At 53.6% G+C, this 20857-nt stretch overlaps 7 protein-coding genes across 7 annotated transcripts; 5 read left to right on the forward strand and 2 right to left on the reverse strand.

The window, feature by feature from the left end:
• Positions 1-53: 53 nt before the first annotated feature.
• SNOG_07417 (hypothetical protein) lies at positions 54-4684 on the forward strand (the record flags this gene model as incomplete). Its single annotated transcript, XM_001797699.1, has 6 exons — positions 54-723; positions 793-1353; positions 1633-1891; positions 1937-3578; positions 3656-3759; positions 3815-4684. The coding sequence occupies 6 exons, from the start codon at positions 54-56 to the stop codon at positions 4293-4295; spliced, it is 3717 nt and encodes a 1238-aa protein (XP_001797751.1). The 3' UTR covers positions 4296-4684.
• Positions 4685-6598: 1914 nt separating this feature from the next.
• SNOG_07419 (hypothetical protein) lies at positions 6599-8631 on the forward strand (the record flags this gene model as incomplete). Its single annotated transcript, XM_001797700.1, has 2 exons — positions 6599-7906; positions 8023-8631. 2 exons carry the CDS (start codon positions 6599-6601, stop codon positions 8629-8631), a joined length of 1917 nt encoding a protein of 638 aa, XP_001797752.1.
• A 621-nt stretch (positions 8632-9252) lies between these two features.
• SNOG_07420 (hypothetical protein) lies at positions 9253-11373 on the reverse strand (the record flags this gene model as incomplete). Its single annotated transcript, XM_001797701.1, has 4 exons — positions 9253-9353; positions 9404-10270; positions 10326-10754; positions 10806-11373. The coding sequence occupies 4 exons, from the start codon at positions 11371-11373 to the stop codon at positions 9253-9255; spliced, it is 1965 nt and encodes a 654-aa protein (XP_001797753.1).
• Positions 11374-12090: 717 nt separating this feature from the next.
• SNOG_07421 (hypothetical protein) lies at positions 12091-13446 on the reverse strand (the record flags this gene model as incomplete). The annotated part of the gene is made up of 2 exons (XM_001797702.1): positions 12091-12270; positions 12328-13446. The coding sequence occupies 2 exons, from the start codon at positions 13444-13446 to the stop codon at positions 12091-12093; spliced, it is 1299 nt and encodes a 432-aa protein (XP_001797754.1).
• A 625-nt stretch (positions 13447-14071) lies between these two features.
• Positions 14072-14551, forward strand: SNOG_07422 (hypothetical protein; the record flags this gene model as incomplete). Its single annotated transcript, XM_001797703.1, has 2 exons — positions 14072-14398; positions 14432-14551. The coding sequence occupies 2 exons, from the start codon at positions 14072-14074 to the stop codon at positions 14549-14551; spliced, it is 447 nt and encodes a 148-aa protein (XP_001797755.1).
• Positions 14552-15013: 462 nt separating this feature from the next.
• On the forward strand, positions 15014-16794 carry SNOG_07423 (hypothetical protein; the record flags this gene model as incomplete). Its single annotated transcript, XM_001797704.1, has 3 exons — positions 15014-15419; positions 15468-16485; positions 16535-16794. 3 exons carry the CDS (start codon positions 15014-15016, stop codon positions 16728-16730), a joined length of 1620 nt encoding a protein of 539 aa, XP_001797756.1. The 3' UTR covers positions 16731-16794.
• Positions 16795-16953: 159 nt separating this feature from the next.
• SNOG_07424 (hypothetical protein) lies at positions 16954-20380 on the forward strand (the record flags this gene model as incomplete). Its single annotated transcript, XM_001797705.1, has 2 exons — positions 16954-19943; positions 19996-20380. 2 exons carry the CDS (start codon positions 16954-16956, stop codon positions 20378-20380), a joined length of 3375 nt encoding a protein of 1124 aa, XP_001797757.1.
• Between the last annotated feature and the right edge of the window lie 477 nt (positions 20381-20857).

Here is a 20857-nt window from a genome sequence, read left to right on the forward strand (position 1 = left end):
CTCAACCTCCAAGCAGCCTAGGCTCGGCTGTTGTAGCACCTATATTCGACGACATGGACGACCAGACATTGTTGCAGCCTGGTACTCATCGCGCGCTCTTCTCTACCGACTTGGGCAAGCGCGCAAAGAACAGCGTTTCCACGCCCCCGCCACCGGTCATTGTGCGCAGCAACAAGGCTTTGAGTGTTATGGAGACTGTGGACTTCTGGCGCAGGAAGTATCCTCACTTCGCCTGGTCCATCTTCCCTGAGAGCGGCTGGACAGTCGAAGACTTGTGGGATGCCGCGGACATCCACGTCGAAACCCGCGACCACTGTAAGGAGGTCCTCTATCTCCTCTGCAAAGACAATGCTGTCACTGCTGGTCTGTTTGCCCGGGACTGGTCTCTCAAGAACACTGAGCAGTTCGTCAAGTTCATGGCCATGCATGAAAAGGTGGGCATGTCTGACCCGCAAGACCCTCTCGGCCTTGTGGATATGCTCTTCGTCAACGGCGAATTCAAGAATTGGCCTCGCAAATTCCTGTGGCACACAACGCAGGCTCTGCGCACCTCGGTAGTGCAGTATTATCAACCAGAGGAGAATGCTACAGTAATGGCTGAGAGCACTCCGACGTCGCCTACAGCAAACGGCAGGATTCTTGAGGCTGAAATGCAGCCCACTGCGACAGCAAAGGTCGATGAAGCTATTTTGCAACCTGGTCTAACGATGGAGAAGGCGCCGCGTAAGACAAATAGAAAAGTTACTCGGAACCGAAGGCGAAAGCTGACAGAATCCGCAGGTTCTTCTACAGTCCGCAGCACTGCTGCCCCCTTTGTACCATCCGTGGCTTCCGTCAACGAGACGCAACAACCGTTCAAGCGCGCGTCATCACATGGCCCGACCCAGTCAGGTCCTCCATACCATGGACAACCAATCGGCCACATTATGAACGGCACGTCAACGCACCAAATGGTCTCGCCTTCAATGGGTGGCCATGCCTTGTCAAACCCCAAGAGTAGACCTGGACGTCAAGACGCATACTTCGCGTCGTCATCAGGTACATGTGGCGAGAACCTTCCTCGCATGCCTTCTGGGGGCTATGCGTTGCGGCCGCCGCAAGGAACAATGCCTGCTCATTCACCACACTTCAACCCTGCAGCAATGGCGATGGGTCCAGAAATGATGCCACCTCATCCCATGCACGCGTATCCTCAAGGATTTCCACCCATGTCACCGTCCGCCTTTGCTGTTCAGCCTTACCCTCCAGGACTGGGACACCCTATGGCGATGCCTCCACAACACACGCATGCACAAAACATGTCGATGCCACCAGGCTATGGCCACCAGGGTCCCAACCATCGCCGCCCGCGAGGTACGTCGATCGGAGACGTGACAAACATTCCCTACTATTCCGGTTACGCAGCGCCTCACAATTCAGACTCGCGCCGATCAGATCGCCATAGCAGCTTCTATGGTAACAGCAATACTCCGCTCTACGATCCGTACAACGGCTCCAGGCCTACGTTCAACGAACACAGTTCAGGCAGGAAGTCGAGCCGGGGAGGCTTCATGGATCAGTCAGGTCGGTCCCGCAAATATTCAAGTCAGGACAACCGTCCCCGCAATGGGAGCTATGGGATAGAGCGGCCAGATGCAGTGAGCTACAACAATAATCACCCGCGAGGAGTAATGTTGGACGATCCCAAGATTGTCGGAGATGCACTGCGTGGATGCCACCATGGGTGGATTGGTCCGGACAATCACAATGTCAATGAACTTTTTGTGTCTGAGCTACCCGATGGGACTCAACCGATACAGGTGCAAGAAATGTTCGTACGCGAGGTGGGCGTCACTCCAATGAGGGCCGTTATCAAGGTGTCCTTCGGAGGCCGCTCTCACGCGTTCGCATTGTAAGTTAGACGTTCTGATCACTATCATGTTGCTAACAATCCCAGATTCGCTTCGACTGGTGACGCAAAACTGGCACTACGAGTGGCAGAAGGCAATCCAAAGATCAACGGTGTTCCTGTCCGAGTCTCTGTTCCCCGCCGCTTTTATCAGTACCCGAGGGAAGATGAGTATCATCACAACGCCAAGCCCCAAGTTGCAGATGGTCAAGCCACAGAGACACGCCATGCTCGGGGCGTTACTCGCATGTCATCGCATGAAGAAGAGGGCGCTACGGTCTTGACAGAAGAGCAAAAATCCAAGCTTCAGTACTCTCCTCAGGATGCTAGAAGCGACCTGCAGAAGAAGGCCAGCCGTCCTTCTCCCGAAGCAAACCCCGTATTCAGAGAAAGCCCCCAATCACAGAAGACAAATGTGCGACAGCCTTCTCCAGGTGCGACAAAAGCGTCTCAAACAGAGCAGTCGTTGGAAGGAGAGAGCATCAAGGCAGAATCCGTTGTTCAAGATGTGCAGCAGCCTAACTTAGTGGCTGCTGTGAGCAATAGCACAGAAGCAGAACAACCCATTGCATCTATCCAGTCTAGCGACAGTGATAGCCTGGAAACGTCACAGGTCTCGTACGCAGAGCAGACGGTAGAAGATGATGCGCTTGCGCCTACTGAGAAACTGCTCGCTGGAGCACCGACGCAGCTCAGGCAAGAGCTGGGCCAGACCACGGGACATGTCCGTGTGGAGTCGCAGACGAAAGCATTATTCGAGCAGATTGAGGACGACTCCGGGACAAGCGACGGCGCAACCGTGGTTGTCAAGGTTCCAAGCCCTGAAGATGTAGAGACACTAAATGTCGATCTTGGTACCTCACAGGCTCCAGAGACCGGCTCAGATGAAGAAGCAGGCAACGACTCAAGCTTCATGTCTGCGCAAGAGGTGGTAGACAATAACGATGCAACCACGGTTCACAAGGTGGAGCCTACGAGCACGAACACTGGTACCGAGCCTTCCAACGCACTTGTCGCTGAATCGCCTGTAAAGGAAGGGGCTGCTGCCTCATCACCGACTGCGCACCCAGAACCTCAACAGCACTCGGTCCTTCCAGCAAACCAAGACATCACTTCGCCGGTCGCTGTAACTGTCGACACCAGCGCGCACACTACTGACATGTCTACTTCCGCGAAAGACATCGAAACCGCGGTCATGACCCCCGCGCCACCTTCCGCTGCTCCTCTAAAGAAGCAAGGCCCGCAACAGACCCCGTCACTCAACCCCTTTGCAAAGCCGACCAAATCACAGCGCAAGAAGGAGAGAGAGCTGAAGAAGAGGGAGCTGAAGAAAGAGCAAGAAGGAAAGACTGTGAAGGCGAAGACTAGTACAGCGCTTTCCACGCCTTCGGTCCTCGAATCTACCGTTGAGGTGAACGACAAAGGTAGGGCAACTGTGGAGACGTCTGCTGTGGACGCCTCTGCATCGATGACAAAGGATGCAAGCAAAGGGACGACTTCTGGTAAGCAGACTGGGGCTGATACCGCCAACATTTCCCGCGAGATCGGCTCGGTAACTCAAAAGGCGAAAATGGAGTCCATGGATATTTCCGGTCTTCTTTCTCATGTACAGTCTCCTAGGTCTGGTGACGTACCCGTGCCCGAGCAAACGGCGGCACAAAATCTGGACGTAGTCGCAGCCGGATCGGTGGTGAAAGCCGGATTACCGCAAAACGACCGCCACCAGGGCTAAAAAATCTGTTGCGAACCCAAATTCTTAAGCTCCAGGCTCCATCGTCCTCAAATCGTCTACAAGCCATCCAATCTGATTCTACCGCATCTTCGCAAGTAGAGCCCCCCAAATCGACTGGCACTGCAGTCGACCAACAGCCGTAAGCCATCTTCTGTAATTCCCCATAAGACCCATTTACTTACACATCCGTACAGATCCTTCGAAATCTGTGTCAGAGCCTGGCCGCTATGTCTGCTGGAAGCTCTGCCCACCCCGCTTGCGAGCGAGGGCGGCCAGCCTTCACCTTCGCACACCACCCCAAGCCTTTCCATACCCCGCTTTCAGACCCCCGCCCTCCCGGACGCAGCCCAAGAGCAGGCAGACAAGCCCAAGAAGAAGAAAAAGAAGAGCAAGAAGAAGAAGACTCCCGCGACCGCAGTGGAGGCAGCCGACCACGACTCTTCCGTTGCAGGCTACTTCAGTCGCGGGTGGCGACCACCAACACCCATTCCCCCACCGGAAGAATTGGAGGATCCCTTTGGCCACCAGATGTCACACATCGATGCTATCCGAGCAGGGCTGAAGAATCCAAACACCTACTACAGCCAGGTGAACCGCGCGATGGCTGAGCGTGATGCAAAGTTGGAGGCTAACCGCGCTGAGGAGCCCGAGGTCATGAAGGTGCGTGGATCATGAATATGACCGCGACCTTCGGGTGACTGACTCCATGAAGGGGATTGGCCTTAAATCGGCCACCTTCCGCGAGATACAGGCCTTCCTCATGGACAAACCCGAACTTCTGGAGAAGCCGGGCAAGAAGGCGTCCAAGTGAGGTTTTGAAACCAGTCTCGGCTTCAGGGCTCACGGCGGTCACGATAATGCATTTGTCTACGGCGTTTGGGAGGGTCTACTTCCATAGCTCTTGGGGTGTTGAGTGGAGGATCAACTCTGTTTTTGCCCACTCGATGACGTTAACAGCACTTTGCGTGCTGTCGGGTGGTCTTCTCTTTCCTCAGGCATGGAGTGGCGTCTCAATGATACACGCAGCTTCACGGAAATAATAATGGAGACATGTTCTCTCCCCACCACTGCCCATTCTAATCTTGCAACGTGAGCAAAATGCGCAGCTTTCGAATGATTCCCTGAGCAAGCGGAGATGTGGGACCCCCAAAAACCCTAGAAAATTGGCCCCTATGCGTGAGTAACGTGAGTATACAAACGGCGTCACTGCATATGCGCCTAACTACGGAAACAATCACAGCTTCAAAACACGCAGAGTCGAGCGAGCAACTCATACCCACTTCCCGGCCAGTAGAGACCCACTTCGGCAAGACTAGACTTGGACCCTTGCAGGGACGATGTCGGAAGCCTTGCGGTATGCCGATTTCCTTGTGTCAGTGTGTGTGCATGGGGAGAACGGGATGGCGTTGTGGTTAGAGATAGCAAACGAGGCCAAAATCTTTGTAATTACAGTAACACTAGGCTTATAACAGCTAGCGGATTCTCTCTGCCGGTAATCAGTGGATACTCTTGGCACACGTTTGTAACCGAGTGCTATCTCTTGTGGTACAGTGGAGCAGGGGGTGTGCAGATGGACTGAGCGTTGAGCTGGCGCAGTGCGAGGCGAGTAGAGCACAGTTGACGAAAAAGGAAAACAGAAGACAGAAAAAGCAGTTAGCCTTCTCTGCAGGCAGTGATGGGAGTCCGGCTAGTGTGCCGCATCGTACAGTGAGAAGAATGTGGCTGCCTTCTGGACAAGGGACATGCTTGAGCATGCGGTATGTTGTGCGCGTACTACCGGAAGGATCCACCCAACACCCGCTAGGTGGAGATGTACATGTGCAGCGCGGGTACGTGATGCGATGCCTGCGCGGTAGGGAGGATTGGGTCATGGCCGTCCGGTGAGCTTGATCGGTGTTTGCAGTGGGTGAGAAACATGTCCAACGATCCTGAGGCAGGCGCTGGGCTACGAGCTTTCTGTGTTGGGAACTGCAGGATGGGCCAGTGCATGCTGGAAAGAGGAGAAATCATGCAACTTCAGCGGGCAGGTACTTGGCTTGGCTGTGGTTGTACTGCTTTGACTTGCTTTCACCGCTTCGTGCCACCTAAAGGAATGTCGATTGCGATTGATCCCAGGCGAGTGAGAGGGAAACGACAGCTCGCTGCATCAAGGAAAGAAAGAAACCAGTGCAACGTCACCGTATGAACAGGCTTGGTCTTTTGTACGACCCTTCATGCTTGTGTTACCACACGGACTGGTGTCAATCACCGTCAGAATACCACCTTTTCCGACTCTGATGTGAGACCATACCCACCAGCTCACCAGCAAGAGATTGTCGCAGTCCCTGCGTATCTGGTGGATTTTGCTTTTTTTCTCTCAAAATCCGATGTGTCGTCTTCCTAGGCCGTTGTGCCAGCCCAGCTTGAGACTAGTGCCATTGCGCTAGTCATCGCGGGGAGCGTTTGCAAATCTGCCATCACTGAATCCTGGTCCTTGCTATGTATCATTCATCCTGCATGTGTTTCTAGGCAGGCATGCTCGCGCGGATGCTCGACGCGGACCAATCATCGGAGGTCGCTCAAGCCGCTGAGGGGCACTCCCGCAGCTCGCATGCGAGAAGCCAGTTCTTGATTGCCGTGCAGTGGAGTTGAATGAGCAGCTGGGATCTTCTCTCTTTTTAGTGGAGAAACATGTATTGACGGCTACCAGCATATGTTGCGATCATCTGTGCCAGCGCGCTCCGGTGGTTGGGTTCGACAAACGGGTGGGCCTTTGACTCTGGCGCTCTCCATTTGTAGGTACTTGTATTGTAGCAGGTACTTGTATTGTAGCAACTTTATATGCCCTCGTTGTCCTTAGAAAATCATCTTGCATCACTATTGACTCACGTTCCCTTGTCGCTACAACACACTTCAGATCCTCCACAGCACAGCGGGTGCCACCTGCAATTGAACCTGCTATCTTCCAATCTTCTTCTTGCTCAAGCACCTCTCACACAATGCCACCCAAGATACGCCTCAAGACTTCCGAGGAAATGCAGGCTCAAAGTCTGGCACCGCCGGCAGAATTATCTCGGAAACGACCAGCAAACAATCCAGCTGTTAGCGACATGTCCAAAAAGCAACAGCGAATGTCCAAAGAATTTTCCATAGATACCAGCGATACCGGCAGGAAGTTGACGGAAAAATTCAAAGAAGTCGGAAAAAATATGGGCGAGTTGCAAGACGAACAAGGCAAGATTGTGGGGATATTGGAGCACAATTCGAAGCAGCTGAACGACGTGGAGGAAAAAGTCGAGAAAATTTCCTCGCAAAACGATGAGCGGGAGAGAGAATTCAAAGATGAGCTAGGAAAGCGGCCTACGAGCGCCGCTATCAACATCACTTTCGAGAAGTTGAAAGTGGAGCAAAGGCAATTCCACGGCGAGCAAAAGCAAGACAACGAGAACTGGAAAAATGAGCAGCTCCAAACCAAAGCTGCTGAGAAGGATAAATTGGACCTGGAGCAGCAGCAGCAAAATGAAGCGATTCAGCAAGTTCGCAACGAATGTGGGGAGTGGGCAAATAAGCAGCAGCAGCAGAATGAAGCTATACACAACAATCAACGGCTGCAGGGAAAAAATGTCGTCGCACTCGACGTGCGTCACCACGAGCTAGAACTCGAGTTCAGGAATGCCGAACTGAGAAATACGACCCTAAACCAGATCGTCGTGCAAAACAGGAACGACACCGAACAACTTCGCAAGGATATGGAAGCCCGCTCCGTCACCACCACGGCTGCCATGGAAGAAATCAAGCGCGATATTGCTGCCCAGATTGAGCAGCGCGCCCAGGCTAATTACGAAACTGCTCTCGCTAAACTGCGTGAGGACTTCTCAACTACTCAAGCGTCACTAGATATGCAGATTGAGACACTGTCAAGCCACCTCGAGGCGATGGCAGAAAAGGACAAGGAGGTCAACAGGCTATCCGAGGCCCTCAAAGTTACGAACAAGGGGCTCGAAAAACAAATTCAAGCGAACACTGAGCTGCAGAACAGGGTGGAGACATTGGAAGCCAGCGCAAAGAATGCCAATACCTTCATCGAATTAGCCAGAGAACAAATCGAACCCGCACAGCGGAAAATTGCCGATCTGCAAGAAAAGCAAGCGGATTGTGCTACGAAGACCGAGCTGGGCGAAGCAAAGGATCGAATCTCCGGAGTAGTCGATGCAATGAAATCACATGCTACCAAAGAGGACCTGGACGACTTCGGGACCGCCATCGTCAAAGCCCTTCAGACTCCACCTCCACAAAATCGACCAGACGTGCTATAATAGAACACAAGGTACCCAAGGAACTCCTCCAAAAGCCAGAAATTCGTTGCCGTAAGCCTCCAATCCTGAAATCCATTCGCCCAGAAAACTAACCATACGTCAAGAAGATCATCCCAACGCACAACGTACCGCCCTTGCAAACCAAACTCCTCATCATGCCCGCCCCAGAAGGACCTGACGAATTCAACTTCAACATCTTCCCCTCCCCACGCCCCGGCTCACGCATGACTCCCAACGGCACGAGACCCTATCCGTCTCCCCCAGCCGCAAAGCCACAGGACATGTACCCCTCGCCCTCAACCCCCACAGTCACACCTCAGGCATTACCGCGCGCGAATCCACAGGCTCCGCCTCGCCATCTAGGCCCTCCACAATATGGAGCTGAACACTACGCCAACAACACACATGGGCCTTACATGCAGCAGCAGCACCAACAGCACCAGCAGCGCCAGCAGCAGCGCCAGCAGCGCCAGCAGAAGCGCCAGCAGCGCCAGCAGCAGCAGCAGCAGCAGCAGCAGCAGCAGCAGGGGCATCAGCAGGGGCATCAGCAGGGGCATCAGCAGGGGCAGCACCAGGGGCAGCACCAGCAGCAGGGGCAGCACCAGCCGCAGGGGCAAGCACCAGAGCGACGCGTTTCTTGGGTTTCGAGTGGACCGCGACATCCTTTCGAGCTGGAAGGCGACGCGCAAGCTGGCGTTGTGGATTTGACGCGCTGATGGACTGAGGGTTTGGGGGTGCTTGATGTGTTTTCCTTGTGTCACGATGGGTATGGTTGGATTGGAGTTTGTGTTATCTCATATCATGTGTGAATGACATCTGTACGCGAAACATGATAGGTATATCCCCCCCGTCCCCGTTTTTGTTGTTTTTCTTGAGAGTTGGGCGGAGTTGGTGGAGTCTTATGTATTTCCCACAAAACAAAAATTTCAAGTATTTTTATTCCAACACTTGTGCTTCTGTTAAAAAGGGGCTTGTCTTGCAGCATTGATAACTTGACACGAGCGCTTTGCGACCAAGAAAGTATCGTCACCATCAAGCGCCACAAAGAGACATTGAACTCATTCGCCATGCTGAAAATCTGCATTCAACACTCCGGAATGCCCACTACTAATACACGCGACGCCTACGAAGAAACAATGCAAAGCGCCCAGAAACCGTGCTGAGAAAACCCATCAAATGCCGAAATGCTAGTGTATTCTCCCCACCGTCATTACTCGTCTCAAGTGCACAAATGTCCGTATGCTTCAAAGTGAACTGCTCGATGCGAGCGCGAAAGGTATGAAAGAGCGTCACAGCCAGCCAGTGTTGTGACGCGAAGGCCGGTGATGCACCGGTCCTTAGAAGATTGTACCGTAGCTTTCCTCCTCCATTGTGGGAAGCGGTTTGCGAGGACTTGCGGGTTTGCCGTCGTCGGCTGTCTTCTTGTGGCGGAAAGTGACTGAAAGTGTATTAGTGCTGCGTCTTGGGTTGAGAAGAATGTGTACTTACATCCAACGAAGACACCCTTGTTCATCTTGTCGTCGCGGTCCTGCATAGCCTCCAGCGCAGCCTGCTTCTCGTGCACCTCCTTGTACTTGGCCATGTCGGCCTCGTTGCCAAAGTCGTCGAAGTAACCAGCATCGGTCTCGCTGTCGAGCTCTGGCACGAATGGCGCCTTGTTCTCTCTCAACTTGTTCCAATCGACCTCTGCAAAGTATGCGTGGCCGTGAATCTCAGAGATACCGCGGAAACGGGACGTCTTGGATGCGACGAGGCGTATAATGAGATCCCATGTGCGTTTGGACAAGAAGTATGATGGGTCTTCGTAGACAGGCTTTCGCAGGACCTTCTTCCAATTCTTCAAGTTTTGCCAGGTCTCATCCACGGTAGCGCCTGCGAAGGGCGGGTAGCCTGCAAGCGCCTCGAAGAGCATACAGCCCAAACTCCAGTAATCAACAGTGAAGTCATACTCATCGCCCTTGAGAACTTCTGGGGCCATGTAATCTGGGCTTCCGACGATACTCTTTGCATAATTGACATCTCGTTCGCGGAGAGAGCGGTAGTTGTCACGGCGCTGGGCAGCGGATCGCTCCTCGATTGGCCGTCCAAAAGGCGATACAACGTCGCTGACAGATTCGAGCTTGATGCGCATCGACTCGATTTTGGATGGGGCAAGAATGCCAGCGGCCAGACCGAAGTCGGTGAGCTTGACGTGGCCAGTGCTGTCTATCAGGAAATTCTCGGGCTTCAGATCACGGTGGATATATCCTAGCTGATGCAGAGAGTCGACGCACGAGAACATTTCGGCAATGTAGAAGCGTGCGTGTCTGTTGTGGAGGACACCAGTGTTGTTCAGCAGTGTGCGGAAATCGCCTCCTGGGACGTATTCCTGCTTTTTGTTAGCAGTTGCTACAGAGCATCCATGTAAGACGTACCATGGCGAGATATATGCTCCTATCGTCCTGGAAAGCGTAGAGTAAGCGGACCAGCCACTCGCTCTTAGCTGTGGTCAGGATGTCGCGCTCGGTCAAGACATGGCGGATCTCGTCAAGCTTGAACAGCAGCTTCTTGCTCATGACCTTCAGGGCGCACACCTCCTTTGTGTCCTTTTTCTGGGCCAGGTAGACCTGTCCGTAACCGCCCTGCCCGACCTGGGTCAAGATTTGGAAGTCGCCCTGCCTTAACCGCGTGCGTCGCTTGCGGAGATTGGCGCGCTCGCGGCCCAGGTACTGTGTGAGGGCATCGTTGTATTCGGCCTCATCCGTGGCGGGAGGAAGAGGGTTCTGCGCTTTGAATTGGGTCAGGCGGTTCTGGCGCACGTGCACGTAGGTGAGGAGATCGTAGTAGTAGTCGAGGAAGTCTGCTTCCCGTTAGCCGCGTCCTCGGTCCTCCCGACAGCACATGTACTCACACAGCTGCGTCACGTTGGCCAGTCGCTTCACCGAGGGCTTCCTCGCCTTCTCGAGCTCTTCGGCAGACAGTCGCTGTGGGCCGGGGTAGTAGCGCGTTGACTGGTCGTCTCGCTGTGTGCGGTAGGGCTCCTGGCGCGATTGGGCTGCGTGTGTAACGTAGCTGCTCTCCTTCTGCATGCCGGGGCGGGCATTGGGTGGCGTGTTCTCCTTGTTCGACTTGCGTGCGGGGCTGCCAGGCGTCAACGTGGTGGCGTCGCTGGCAAAGGGATCGCTGTCGTCGGCGCCCTGGAGCTTCGACTTGTTCGGTGATGTGGGCGTGCCTGGTTTTGACCTCGAGGGCGAACCCATGGTCGGGAGCAATTTCATGGCATTCTCGAAGACATGGGGCAGGTCGAATGCGCCCGGTGGCTGGTGATGCTTGCTCGGGCTGCCCTGTGGAGTCTGCTGCGGGCTGATGAAGGCCTCCTGCGAGGGAGTACCGGGGCGGCCCATATCGGTGCCCCGAGTGTGAAGGGCAGGTGGGGGAGCGGGAAGCTGGAAGCCGTCTCTGTTGGGGTCGGACGCCATGTTGTTCTTCTGCTGCGTCGATTCGCAAACAATTCAGCGTAGGCGGAGGAAGCTGCGATAGCGATTGCAGGCCGCTGTCGTTGCGGATCCTAAGACGGAAGGAACGATGCAGTGCTGAATGCAAGCTCCAATGTGTACAGTGGTCAGAGAGGTCGCCGAGAGAGCGGTAGTTTGGCGTCCCGTTGGAGTGTGCAAGTCCTCCGACGAGCAATGCGAACTTGTTGATGCTCTGCGGGGTGTTCATCTGTCATGGCAACCAATCATTCCTGTACGCATCATAATAGTGGGTCCGTCTCGAGAGCCGCAACACCACACCGCACCATCTCGCCTTTCCTAATATGGAAGACAGTAAATCCACATAGATTTAGCTATGCGCATGCCGCCAAGGTACTGACGAACCACATCATTGATTCTTACGACTACGTTCAATTATACCATCTCGATTATCTGCTGTCCATCATCTTCGTTCCGGATCAGATGCACAAATGCAAAAGTATGAGCACCTGTGGAGCGGGCCCCAAATGCCAGTTAACAGTGCCCTAGCAAACGCCATTGACTCCTGAGCCATGCAAACCCAATTCGTGACATTCCCAAAATTTCATACCATCCGCGCCGATGCCGGGCGAAGATGATGAATCGTTAAATTTCTTGACCAGTTTGAAAGAAAAACTCCTCCACTGTGTTATGCATTCTGGGCCGTTGCTGTTCTCCATCTCTTCATACGTGCGCAAATTCCGCCCGCAGCTCGTTAGCAAGTAGCTCCTGCAGTGCGGGGTCTCCGGCCCGGGATATGGCGTTGAACAATAGTGCCGGATTGAATCGCGAGCCGGGCTCGATAAGTTGTTTGCGGCACATCGGGCAGGTAACTTTGTTCTTGTGCTTCTTGCAAGTGTCAAACTAAACATCTGTAAGCAAGACTTTTAAAACGTAGCATGACATCAGACTAATACACACCCATTCGAAGATGCAGAACTCTCCAAAATAATGTCCACATGGAAGCTCAATCGCAATTTCAGCCTCCTCGCACGCCTGCACACTTGTGCTTGAGTAGTCCTTTGCGCAAATGTCGCAAGTAGGCGATGTACCTTCAGGTAGCTGGCCGAGGAGACGTCGAGGAAGCTTATCTTTTAGGGCCTGGACCTGTCGGGAGTTTGCAAGATTTGGATCGTAAGGTTGCGAATGGATCGAGTGCCGCACGCGGTGCTCTCTTGGTAGCCGACGGGTACGAAAGGATGGTGGCACACGCGCTGCAGCCTCCTCTGCTTCCGACGAGTTGATGGAGCGAGACATGTCCTGGATGAAACTGTCGTATGTGCGCCGCGCAGTTGCCGGTGGCGAGTCATCTAGCAGACGACCTTGACTGTGCAAAGATCTATATGCACGTCGCTCTGCTGAACCGAGTGACCAGCGGCTGCCATTACCATGGTGGTGACGTACACCTTGCTGCGACGACCTTTGGGCGATCGGTTGGGGCTGACGAGACGGATCTGCAGTTGGTCTTGGAGGTCTTGCTTCGGAGCCGGGTCCTAGAGGATACTGTGCCTGCATTTGTTGGTCTAGTGCTCCATAACCCTGCTCTTGTGCAAATGGCCACACAGGTAGCGTTGGACCGTAGTTCATCTCACCTCCGTGGAGGTATGGATGAAGGGGACTTGGAGTACCTCGCATCATGGGTTGGCTAGGCGGACCGGGCATATGGCCGGCCCCACCGAACCAAGTCATCTCTGGATGCGCGTCGATGGGGGAGAATGCAGGTCGTCTTGGCACCGGTGGTTGCGCCACTTGGTGGGGGTGCATGCCAGAATAGGACGGCCGGTAATCGAAGGCTTGGTGGTGGTTTTGTTCGTATGGATTTGGCAGTTGCATTGCTGGATGATCAGGCTGCGGTGCATAATCCGTGGAATGATTCGCTGCAAAATGATTAAAGTGTCCGTATGGATCGTAGCGTTCTCGAACGGGCTGAGCGAATGGGACTGCATATGCATTGAAATGTGGGGGAGACCGTTCTGAATCTTGAGTTACTGTGCTTGCGGATGTCGAACTCCAGTGTGGACAGAAATCTGATGCCGACATGACTGCGCTTCAAGGCGAAAGATCGCGTCGGTCGTCTCTGATAATGTGTGACAGTTGTGCTTGTGCTTATGTCTGGTGACCGGAGACAGATCGGCGAAGATGTTTCAAGCAACCTGGAGACTGAGGTAGAAGTATGTGTGAGTTTCAGTCGATACCGCCGCAGCTTTCTCTGCTGACTCTTTCTGCTGCTGGTTTCCTCAAGAAGAGTATCGATTAAGTTTGTGGAAAGACTGAAGCCTTATCGGTAGCCTTGACGGTGGAGGCGGTGGACCGTTCGTTCCGGTGATTCACAGCGGCACAGGCCCGAAGACAACCAACAGCTTCAGCAGGCTGCAGTGGATTAGTAGAGTGTGCAGAAAGCAGAAGCGTTTGCTGGAAGGATGGCGAGGAAGTCAGAGGAGGAGTTCCCCTCCAGAACTGCGGGGGTAGCAGGTAGGACCGTCCACGGGTGGATGATAACTAGTCAATGCGACGTAGCTGGCACGCCCCGTCGAGAGCTATCCCGTGCAGGAATATCGGTGACGAGGGCAGCGAACCTTGGAAGGCGAGCCATTCCGAGTCAATAAGTGGACAATCAATCTAAAGACGGTCTCGCGCCACGCTCGCTCGGAAGCGGGTTGCCCTCATGACAGCGCAAGGAGGCGGCTGCCCGAACAGGCGCCTGGGGTCCTGGATCACGCCGAAGAGAGCAGTACTTGAATCTTACCAGGACTTTCTTCTTCTTCGTCTGGGCCATGGCGACAAACGAATGCATGCCTCCTACAATTACGACCAATGGACGCAATTCCCAGCCGAGAACGACAAGCATGCACCATTGCCAGTGGTGGACGGCGCAGTCCAGACCCAGGCATCGATCCTGTCTCACCAACAACGCGAGGAAGCTTACGTAGTACAGCTTGGTCGCGGTAATGGAGCCTCAAGTCCTTCATCAATGCATATTCGCGTTGCTGTCGTTAGTGCATTAATGCAGTGCTCAACAGTACAGACTGGACTCTCCAACTTGGTCGGCAGCAGCATCCCTAGCATGCACCAGCAGCAGAGACCGCTCGACGTGCGGCGAGCCACTATGCGTGCTTCCGCAAGTGATCGGGTCTCAATGGGTTGACCACAGTGGTGGAGTGCGGCATCCCACCGCGGTCCACGCAAACGGTAGACCGACCCTCATTGCATGCAGACGCAGTCTGAGGGCGGTTGCGAGATGATACGGTAGGTGAGCCGGATATCGGCCCGTGGGGAGAAGAAGGCGAGATTTCGGTCTGCTGGTGAAGAGACCTGCACGTGTCCAGCAGATGTTCCGTGGGTCGAACTGGATATCCGAATCGATTTTTATTTTCTGCTGCGAATAAAAATCGCGATGGACGAGCAGAGCACACGTGCCAAGGCTCTCGGACCCTTCGACTTGCGAGGCCCGATTTCTCCCGCGGCATAATTTTGAGCTCTGAGCTCCAGACACTTGATATTCCAGAAATATCGTCGTGAGGCCTCTTGTCTGGTAGGCAGCTGGCAATAGCGCTGTTCCGTCCATTATACAACACTCCCCGTATAGCCACCCCACACAACCTCCACCATGTTCCGCACTGCGCGTATCACCCTGCGGCGTGCCGAGGCCGGCGGAGCCATGCGCTCACTGGCACATGCGAAGACCAACCCCTCAGTCATCTGCGGTACTGCCAAAGCACGTCCTTTGTCCACAGCCGCCCGCCATCCCACCAAGTTCACGCCATTGGGCACCCAGAGCTTCTTCCAGCGCCGCCAGTTCAGCTTCACCAGCAGCATGGCCAACACCCGCACCGAGAGCGATGCCTTTGGCGAGCTCCAGGTAGCCTCGGACAGGTACTGGGGAGCCCAGACAGAGCGGTCCCTGGAGAACTTCAAGATCAACCAGCCGCAGGACCGCATGCCCCCGCCGATTGTGCGTGCCTTTGGCATTCTCAAGGGTGCGGCTGCGACGGTCAACATGAAGTTCGGGCTGGGTACGACTGCTCCGGCAACTTCACCACCACGTGGCTGACGAGATGCAGACCCAAAGCTTGGAAAGGCCATCCAGCAGGCTGCCGAAGAGGTCGCCTCTCTCAAGCTCATCGACCACTTCCCCCTCGTTGTGTGGCAGACCGGCTCTGGCACCCAGTCCAACATGAACGCGAACGAAGTCATCTCCAACCGCGCCATTGAGATCCTGGGGGGAACAATGGGCACCAAGAAGCCTGTCCACCCCAACGACCATGTCAACATGTCTGCCTCGTCCAACGACACATTCCCCACCGTCATGCACATTGCCGCCGTGCTCGACTTCGAGGAGTCGCTGCTGCCCGCACTCAAGAGCCTACGGGACGCCCTCAAGAAGAAGAGCGATCAATGGGAGAACCTGATCAAGATTGGCCGGACACATTTGCAGGACGCAACCCCGCTGACTCTGGGCCAAGAGTTCTCCGGCTACGTGCAGCAGCTCGACTTTGGCATCGAGAGGATACAATCTTGCCTGCCTCGCCTGAAGATGCTTGCCCAGGGAGGAACTGCTGTCGGAACCGGAATCAACACCTTTGTTGGTTTCGCCGAAGACATTGCGTCAGAAGTCAGCAAGATGACTGGCCACAAGTTCGTCACTGCACCCAACAAGTTCGAGGCACTCGCCGCTCATGACGCCATCGTCGAAGCCCATGGCCAGCTCAACACACTTGCCACTTCTCTTTTCAAGATTGCACAGGACATTCGCTTCCTTGGCTCGGGTCCGCGATGCGGTCTTGGTGAGCTCAAGCTGCCGGAGAACGAGCCTGGATCTTCCATCATGCCTGGAAAGGTCAACCCCACCCAGTGCGAGTCACTGACTATGGTCTGTGCTCAGGTCTTTGGTAACCAAGCCGCGACGACCTTTGCCGGATCGCAGGGTAACTTCGAGCTCAATGTCTTCAAGCCTGTCATGATCCGCAACCTTCTCCACAGCTCGCGCCTCCTTGCAGACGCCATGACAAGCTTTGAGAAGAACCTTGTTGCAGGGCTTGACGCCGATGAGAAGCGCATTAGCTCGATCTTGACCGAGAGGTGAGTTGATTCTCTGACAAATGCAAGTAATAATGCTGACTCAATATAGTCTTATGTTGGTGACTTGCCTCAACCCCGTCATTGGTTATGATGCGGCCAGCAAGACCGCCAAGCACGCACACAAGAATGGTATGACACTGAAGGCTGCTGCTCTTGAGCTCAAGGTCATCAGCGAAGAGGACTTTGACAAGCATGTTCGCCCCGAATTGATGATCGCTCCCAAAGAGTACAAGCCCAAGGCATGAGCAATGAAAAGTAAAAAGTATGTACAAAATGTAAATACAAAGTGGACGAAATATCGTACCAGTGACCAGGCAAGCATTGTCCATCTGCAAAGCTAAAGTGAATTCCACGCGCTATGACATGACCGCGTCGCGCACGGACCATATCCCTCGACCCCATCAACGGCCCGCACCATGCCCTCTATCATCCGGTCGACTTTCTGCAACCACTGTGGGCACCACAACAATGCCCGGCCTTGTGCAGAATGTGCGGAAGCGCCCGGCGATCGCGCTGAGCGATGACGACGAAAACGAACAATCCGATCGATCCTCCGTATCTATGGGCAGCAAACGCGCTCGTCATGGTCGCGACGCGTCCGAAAGCCCGCCTCAAACGAACGGCCACCGCAGCCACGACCGCCCGGGTACCCTATCAGCCGACGACGAGTTCCCACCTGGCACACTTGTCCGAGTCAAGCTAAAGAATTTTGTCACATACACGGCTGCCGAGTTTCACTTGGGGCCCAGTCTCAACATGATCATTGGACCCAACGGAACAGGAAAGAGTACACTTGTCTGTGCTATATGTCTGGGTCTTGGATGGTCAAGCGAGCATTTGGGTAGAGCAAAAGAACTCGGACACTTCGTGAAGAATGGTAGTGACGAGGCTATGATTGAGATTGAACTTGCCGCAGGTCCTGGAATGAAGTCGAATCCAGTTGTACGCCGAATGATTCGCAAGTCAGATGGCAAATCAATCTTCTGGATCAACGGCAAGAATGCAGGCAAGAACACTGTGTTGTCATTATGCAAACAATTCTCAATTCAGATCGACAATCTTTGTCAGTTTCTGCCCCAGGACCGAGTTGTGGAATTCGCAAGGATGTCAGATGTGGACCGTCTAAGAGAGACTCAGCGTGCTGCAGCCCCAAAGCACATGGTGGAGTGGCACGACAAATTGAAAGAGCTTCGCACCGAGGAGAAAGGGTTGGAGGTTAGGCAACAGAATGAGAAGCGTCATCTGGAAGGCCTCGAAAAGGCACAGAACGCGGATAGAGACGATGTCGAACGTTTCCATCAGCGCGAGGACCTCTTGCAAAAGTCTAAATGTTTGCAAAAGGTCAGGCCTATCATCGAGTTGAGCCTGCGCAAGAACAATATAAATCAGGCGAAGAAAGATCTACAGCATGCCAGACGAGAGCTCGACCAGATCGAAGCAGAGGTTGAACCAGTCCAGCAAGCCCTAGACGAAGTGAAAGCGTACAAAGACCAAGTCGAGCAAGTTGTCAAGCTCCGCCAGAACCGCGTCGACGCGACCAAGGCACAGGCAGATAAGGTTTTTGTCAAAATCGACAAAGACAAAGGGGCTATCAGTGGATTCTCTGCTCAGATCACTGCTGAGGCCAATTCCAAGAAAGAGCGTGCCAAGGATATTGCACGCATGAACGCCGAGATACAACGCCTGGATCGACAGAGACAAGAACAGCCTGTGGATTACGATGCCGATGCATATGCACGCCGTAAGGCTGATTATGGAGCGCAGATACGAGCAGCTTCGAGCCGCCAAGTCGAGTGCGAAAGTGCATTACAAAGCCACAGACAAAGATCTGGCAACCTCATCAACAACTACAACTCAGCTACCGCACAGCGTGATACTCTCAACACCCAGAGTGGGAAGCAGGCAGGCGTGCTAACAAACCTTTCGCGCGATACGGCGAAGGCCTGGGACTGGTTCCAACAAAACAGAGGTGACCTGAATCTCAAAGGAGATGTGTATGGGCCACCAATTCTGGAGTGTTCGATTCGGGACCCTCGTTACGCAGATGCTGTGGAGAGTCAATTGAGGAAGGGCGATTTCTTAGCGATTACCTTTACGAACGCAGACGACCGGAAACTGGTTTCAGATCGCTTCATGGGCAGAGACCATCTGGCTCTTCACGACATCTACACACGTACATCACCGAAGCCTCTCTCCGAATACCAGCCTCCTATTGCACCCGCCCAGTTACAGAACATGGGGTTCGAGGGTTATATGATCGATTACATCGAAGGTCCGGATGCCGTGCTGGCTATGCTTTGCGACAATGCTCGTCTGAACCGCATTGCTTATGCCCCCAAACCAATATCTAACGCGCAGCATGAGGCGGTTTCGAGCAGCCCAATTCAGAAATGGGTCAGTGGCAGAGACATTTACCAGATTACAACACGTAGGGAGTATGGTGTTTCGTCTACCTCGGTCACACAGATCAAACAGGCAAGGTGTTTCGTCGACCAGCCGGCTAACACTGAAGAGAAGCGGCAACTCGACGAAGCCATCAAGCAGATACAGCGAGATACAGCGGAGCTGCAAGAGGAGATGACAAATTGCAAAGCAGAAATTCGTGAATCGAGACAGCAGGTGGAGGACTTGAAACGGGCGAGAGATGATGTGCAGGAGGAGGAGAATCGCATAAAGAGGGCCATGGCCGAGTGGGAACTCTTGCCAGACAAGATCAAATGGAAGCAAAGAGATCTTGACAAACTGAAACAAGATAATGCCGAAACCAGCAATCGTATACGTGCGATCAAGACCGATTCGCAGCAGGCCTCATTGTCTCTTGCGAAATTGACCATCGACTATGCCAAAACCGTTACTCAGCTACGGATATTCCACGAATCGCTTGTTGAAGCACAGATACGCTTGATAGAAGCTACATCAGAGTTCAACGCGCTCCAACATGAGAACAGCGAAATTTTGGAGAAGCTGCAGAGGAAGAAGGCTGAGATTAAGGACATGGACAATCATTTCATGACACTTCGCAGAGAATACAAGCGTCTGACGGATGTTATACAGGCGGATCTGAACAGTCTACAGCCAGAAGAGAAGGCCATGGTATTGGAGTACCGGGAGCTGTCGTCGCTAGAGGCTCTTGAGCTTGAAGTTCAAGCTGTTTCCGCCCGGCTTGATATGATGGTTGAGGGTAATTCCGGCATCATCAAGGCTTTTGAGAAGCGCCAAGAAGACATCATCAAGACCCAAGACAAGCTTGAGGAGCATACTGCCAGTCTCGAAGCCATCAGGACACAAATCGTAGAGATCCGCTCTCAATGGGAGCCTGAGCTCGACGCACTCGTTGCAAAGATCAGTAATGCGTTCGCGCACAACTTCGAGCAGATTGGCTGCGCAGGCGAAGTCCAGGTCTACAAGGACGAGGAAGATTTCGACAAGTGGTCCATTCAGATTTCAGTTCGGTTCCGGTAAGCTACTAAGAAAAAATCTGCAGTCTTCAAATACTAACAATTAGTTCAGTGAAGGCGAGACACTCTCGGTCCTCAACGCACACCGCCAGTCTGGTGGTGAGCGCGCCGTATCAACCATCTTTTATCTCATGGCTATGCAGGACCTTGCACAATCGCCGTTCCGTGTCGTCGACGAGATCAATCAAGGTATGGACCCACGCAACGAGCGTATGGTACATGAGCGAATGGTCGACATTGCATGCCAAGAGCGCACAAGTCAGTACTTTTTGGTGACGCCGAAACTGCTCACCGGACTGAAGTTTCATCCGCGGATGAAGGTTCACGTTATCAATAGCGGTGAACATATTCCAGACGCAGAGGCGGAGGGTACGTGGAACATGAGGGAGTTTGCCAAGATGGCACTGAGGGCCCGGAAGGGTATTACGGTGCCTTAAGGATATCTACGATCCGCATTCACGGATTTATCGTCTCACCACCAGATGATACGACTTTCATGGCGCAATAGGTTACATAGTGGGAGGCAACGTATATGGAGTTGGTAATGCTGCATGATGATACCCGGGTGAACAGGCGTAATGGTTCGTGGCTAGGCATTGATTTACGTTATTGTCTTTGACGTCAACAGACACTAGCTACCTTGTGCCGCAATGCTCGATAGCGCACGCGGAATACATTACCCAGCAGGTGCATGTCTCCTCCATCGCACACAAAGCATATATTTCCACGTTACTGTCCACTTCAACTGTCTTTAGCGCCTCTGCTGACAATGCTTCGTGTATCTTGACCCCCTATCAGCTCTTCTGACGTTCTCGTGCATTCATGGTTTGCGTACCGTCACTTGTATTCTTGTACCCTAGTTGGTGATACACGAGCACGGCAAAACGGCGATTTGTACAACATGCGCCATGATG

The sequence above is a fragment of the Parastagonospora nodorum genome (genome assembly GCF_000146915.1).
Source record: "Parastagonospora nodorum SN15 chromosome Unknown scaffold_11, whole genome shotgun sequence".
In the NCBI taxonomy this organism is placed as follows: Eukaryota; Fungi; Ascomycota; class Dothideomycetes; order Pleosporales; family Phaeosphaeriaceae; genus Parastagonospora; species Parastagonospora nodorum.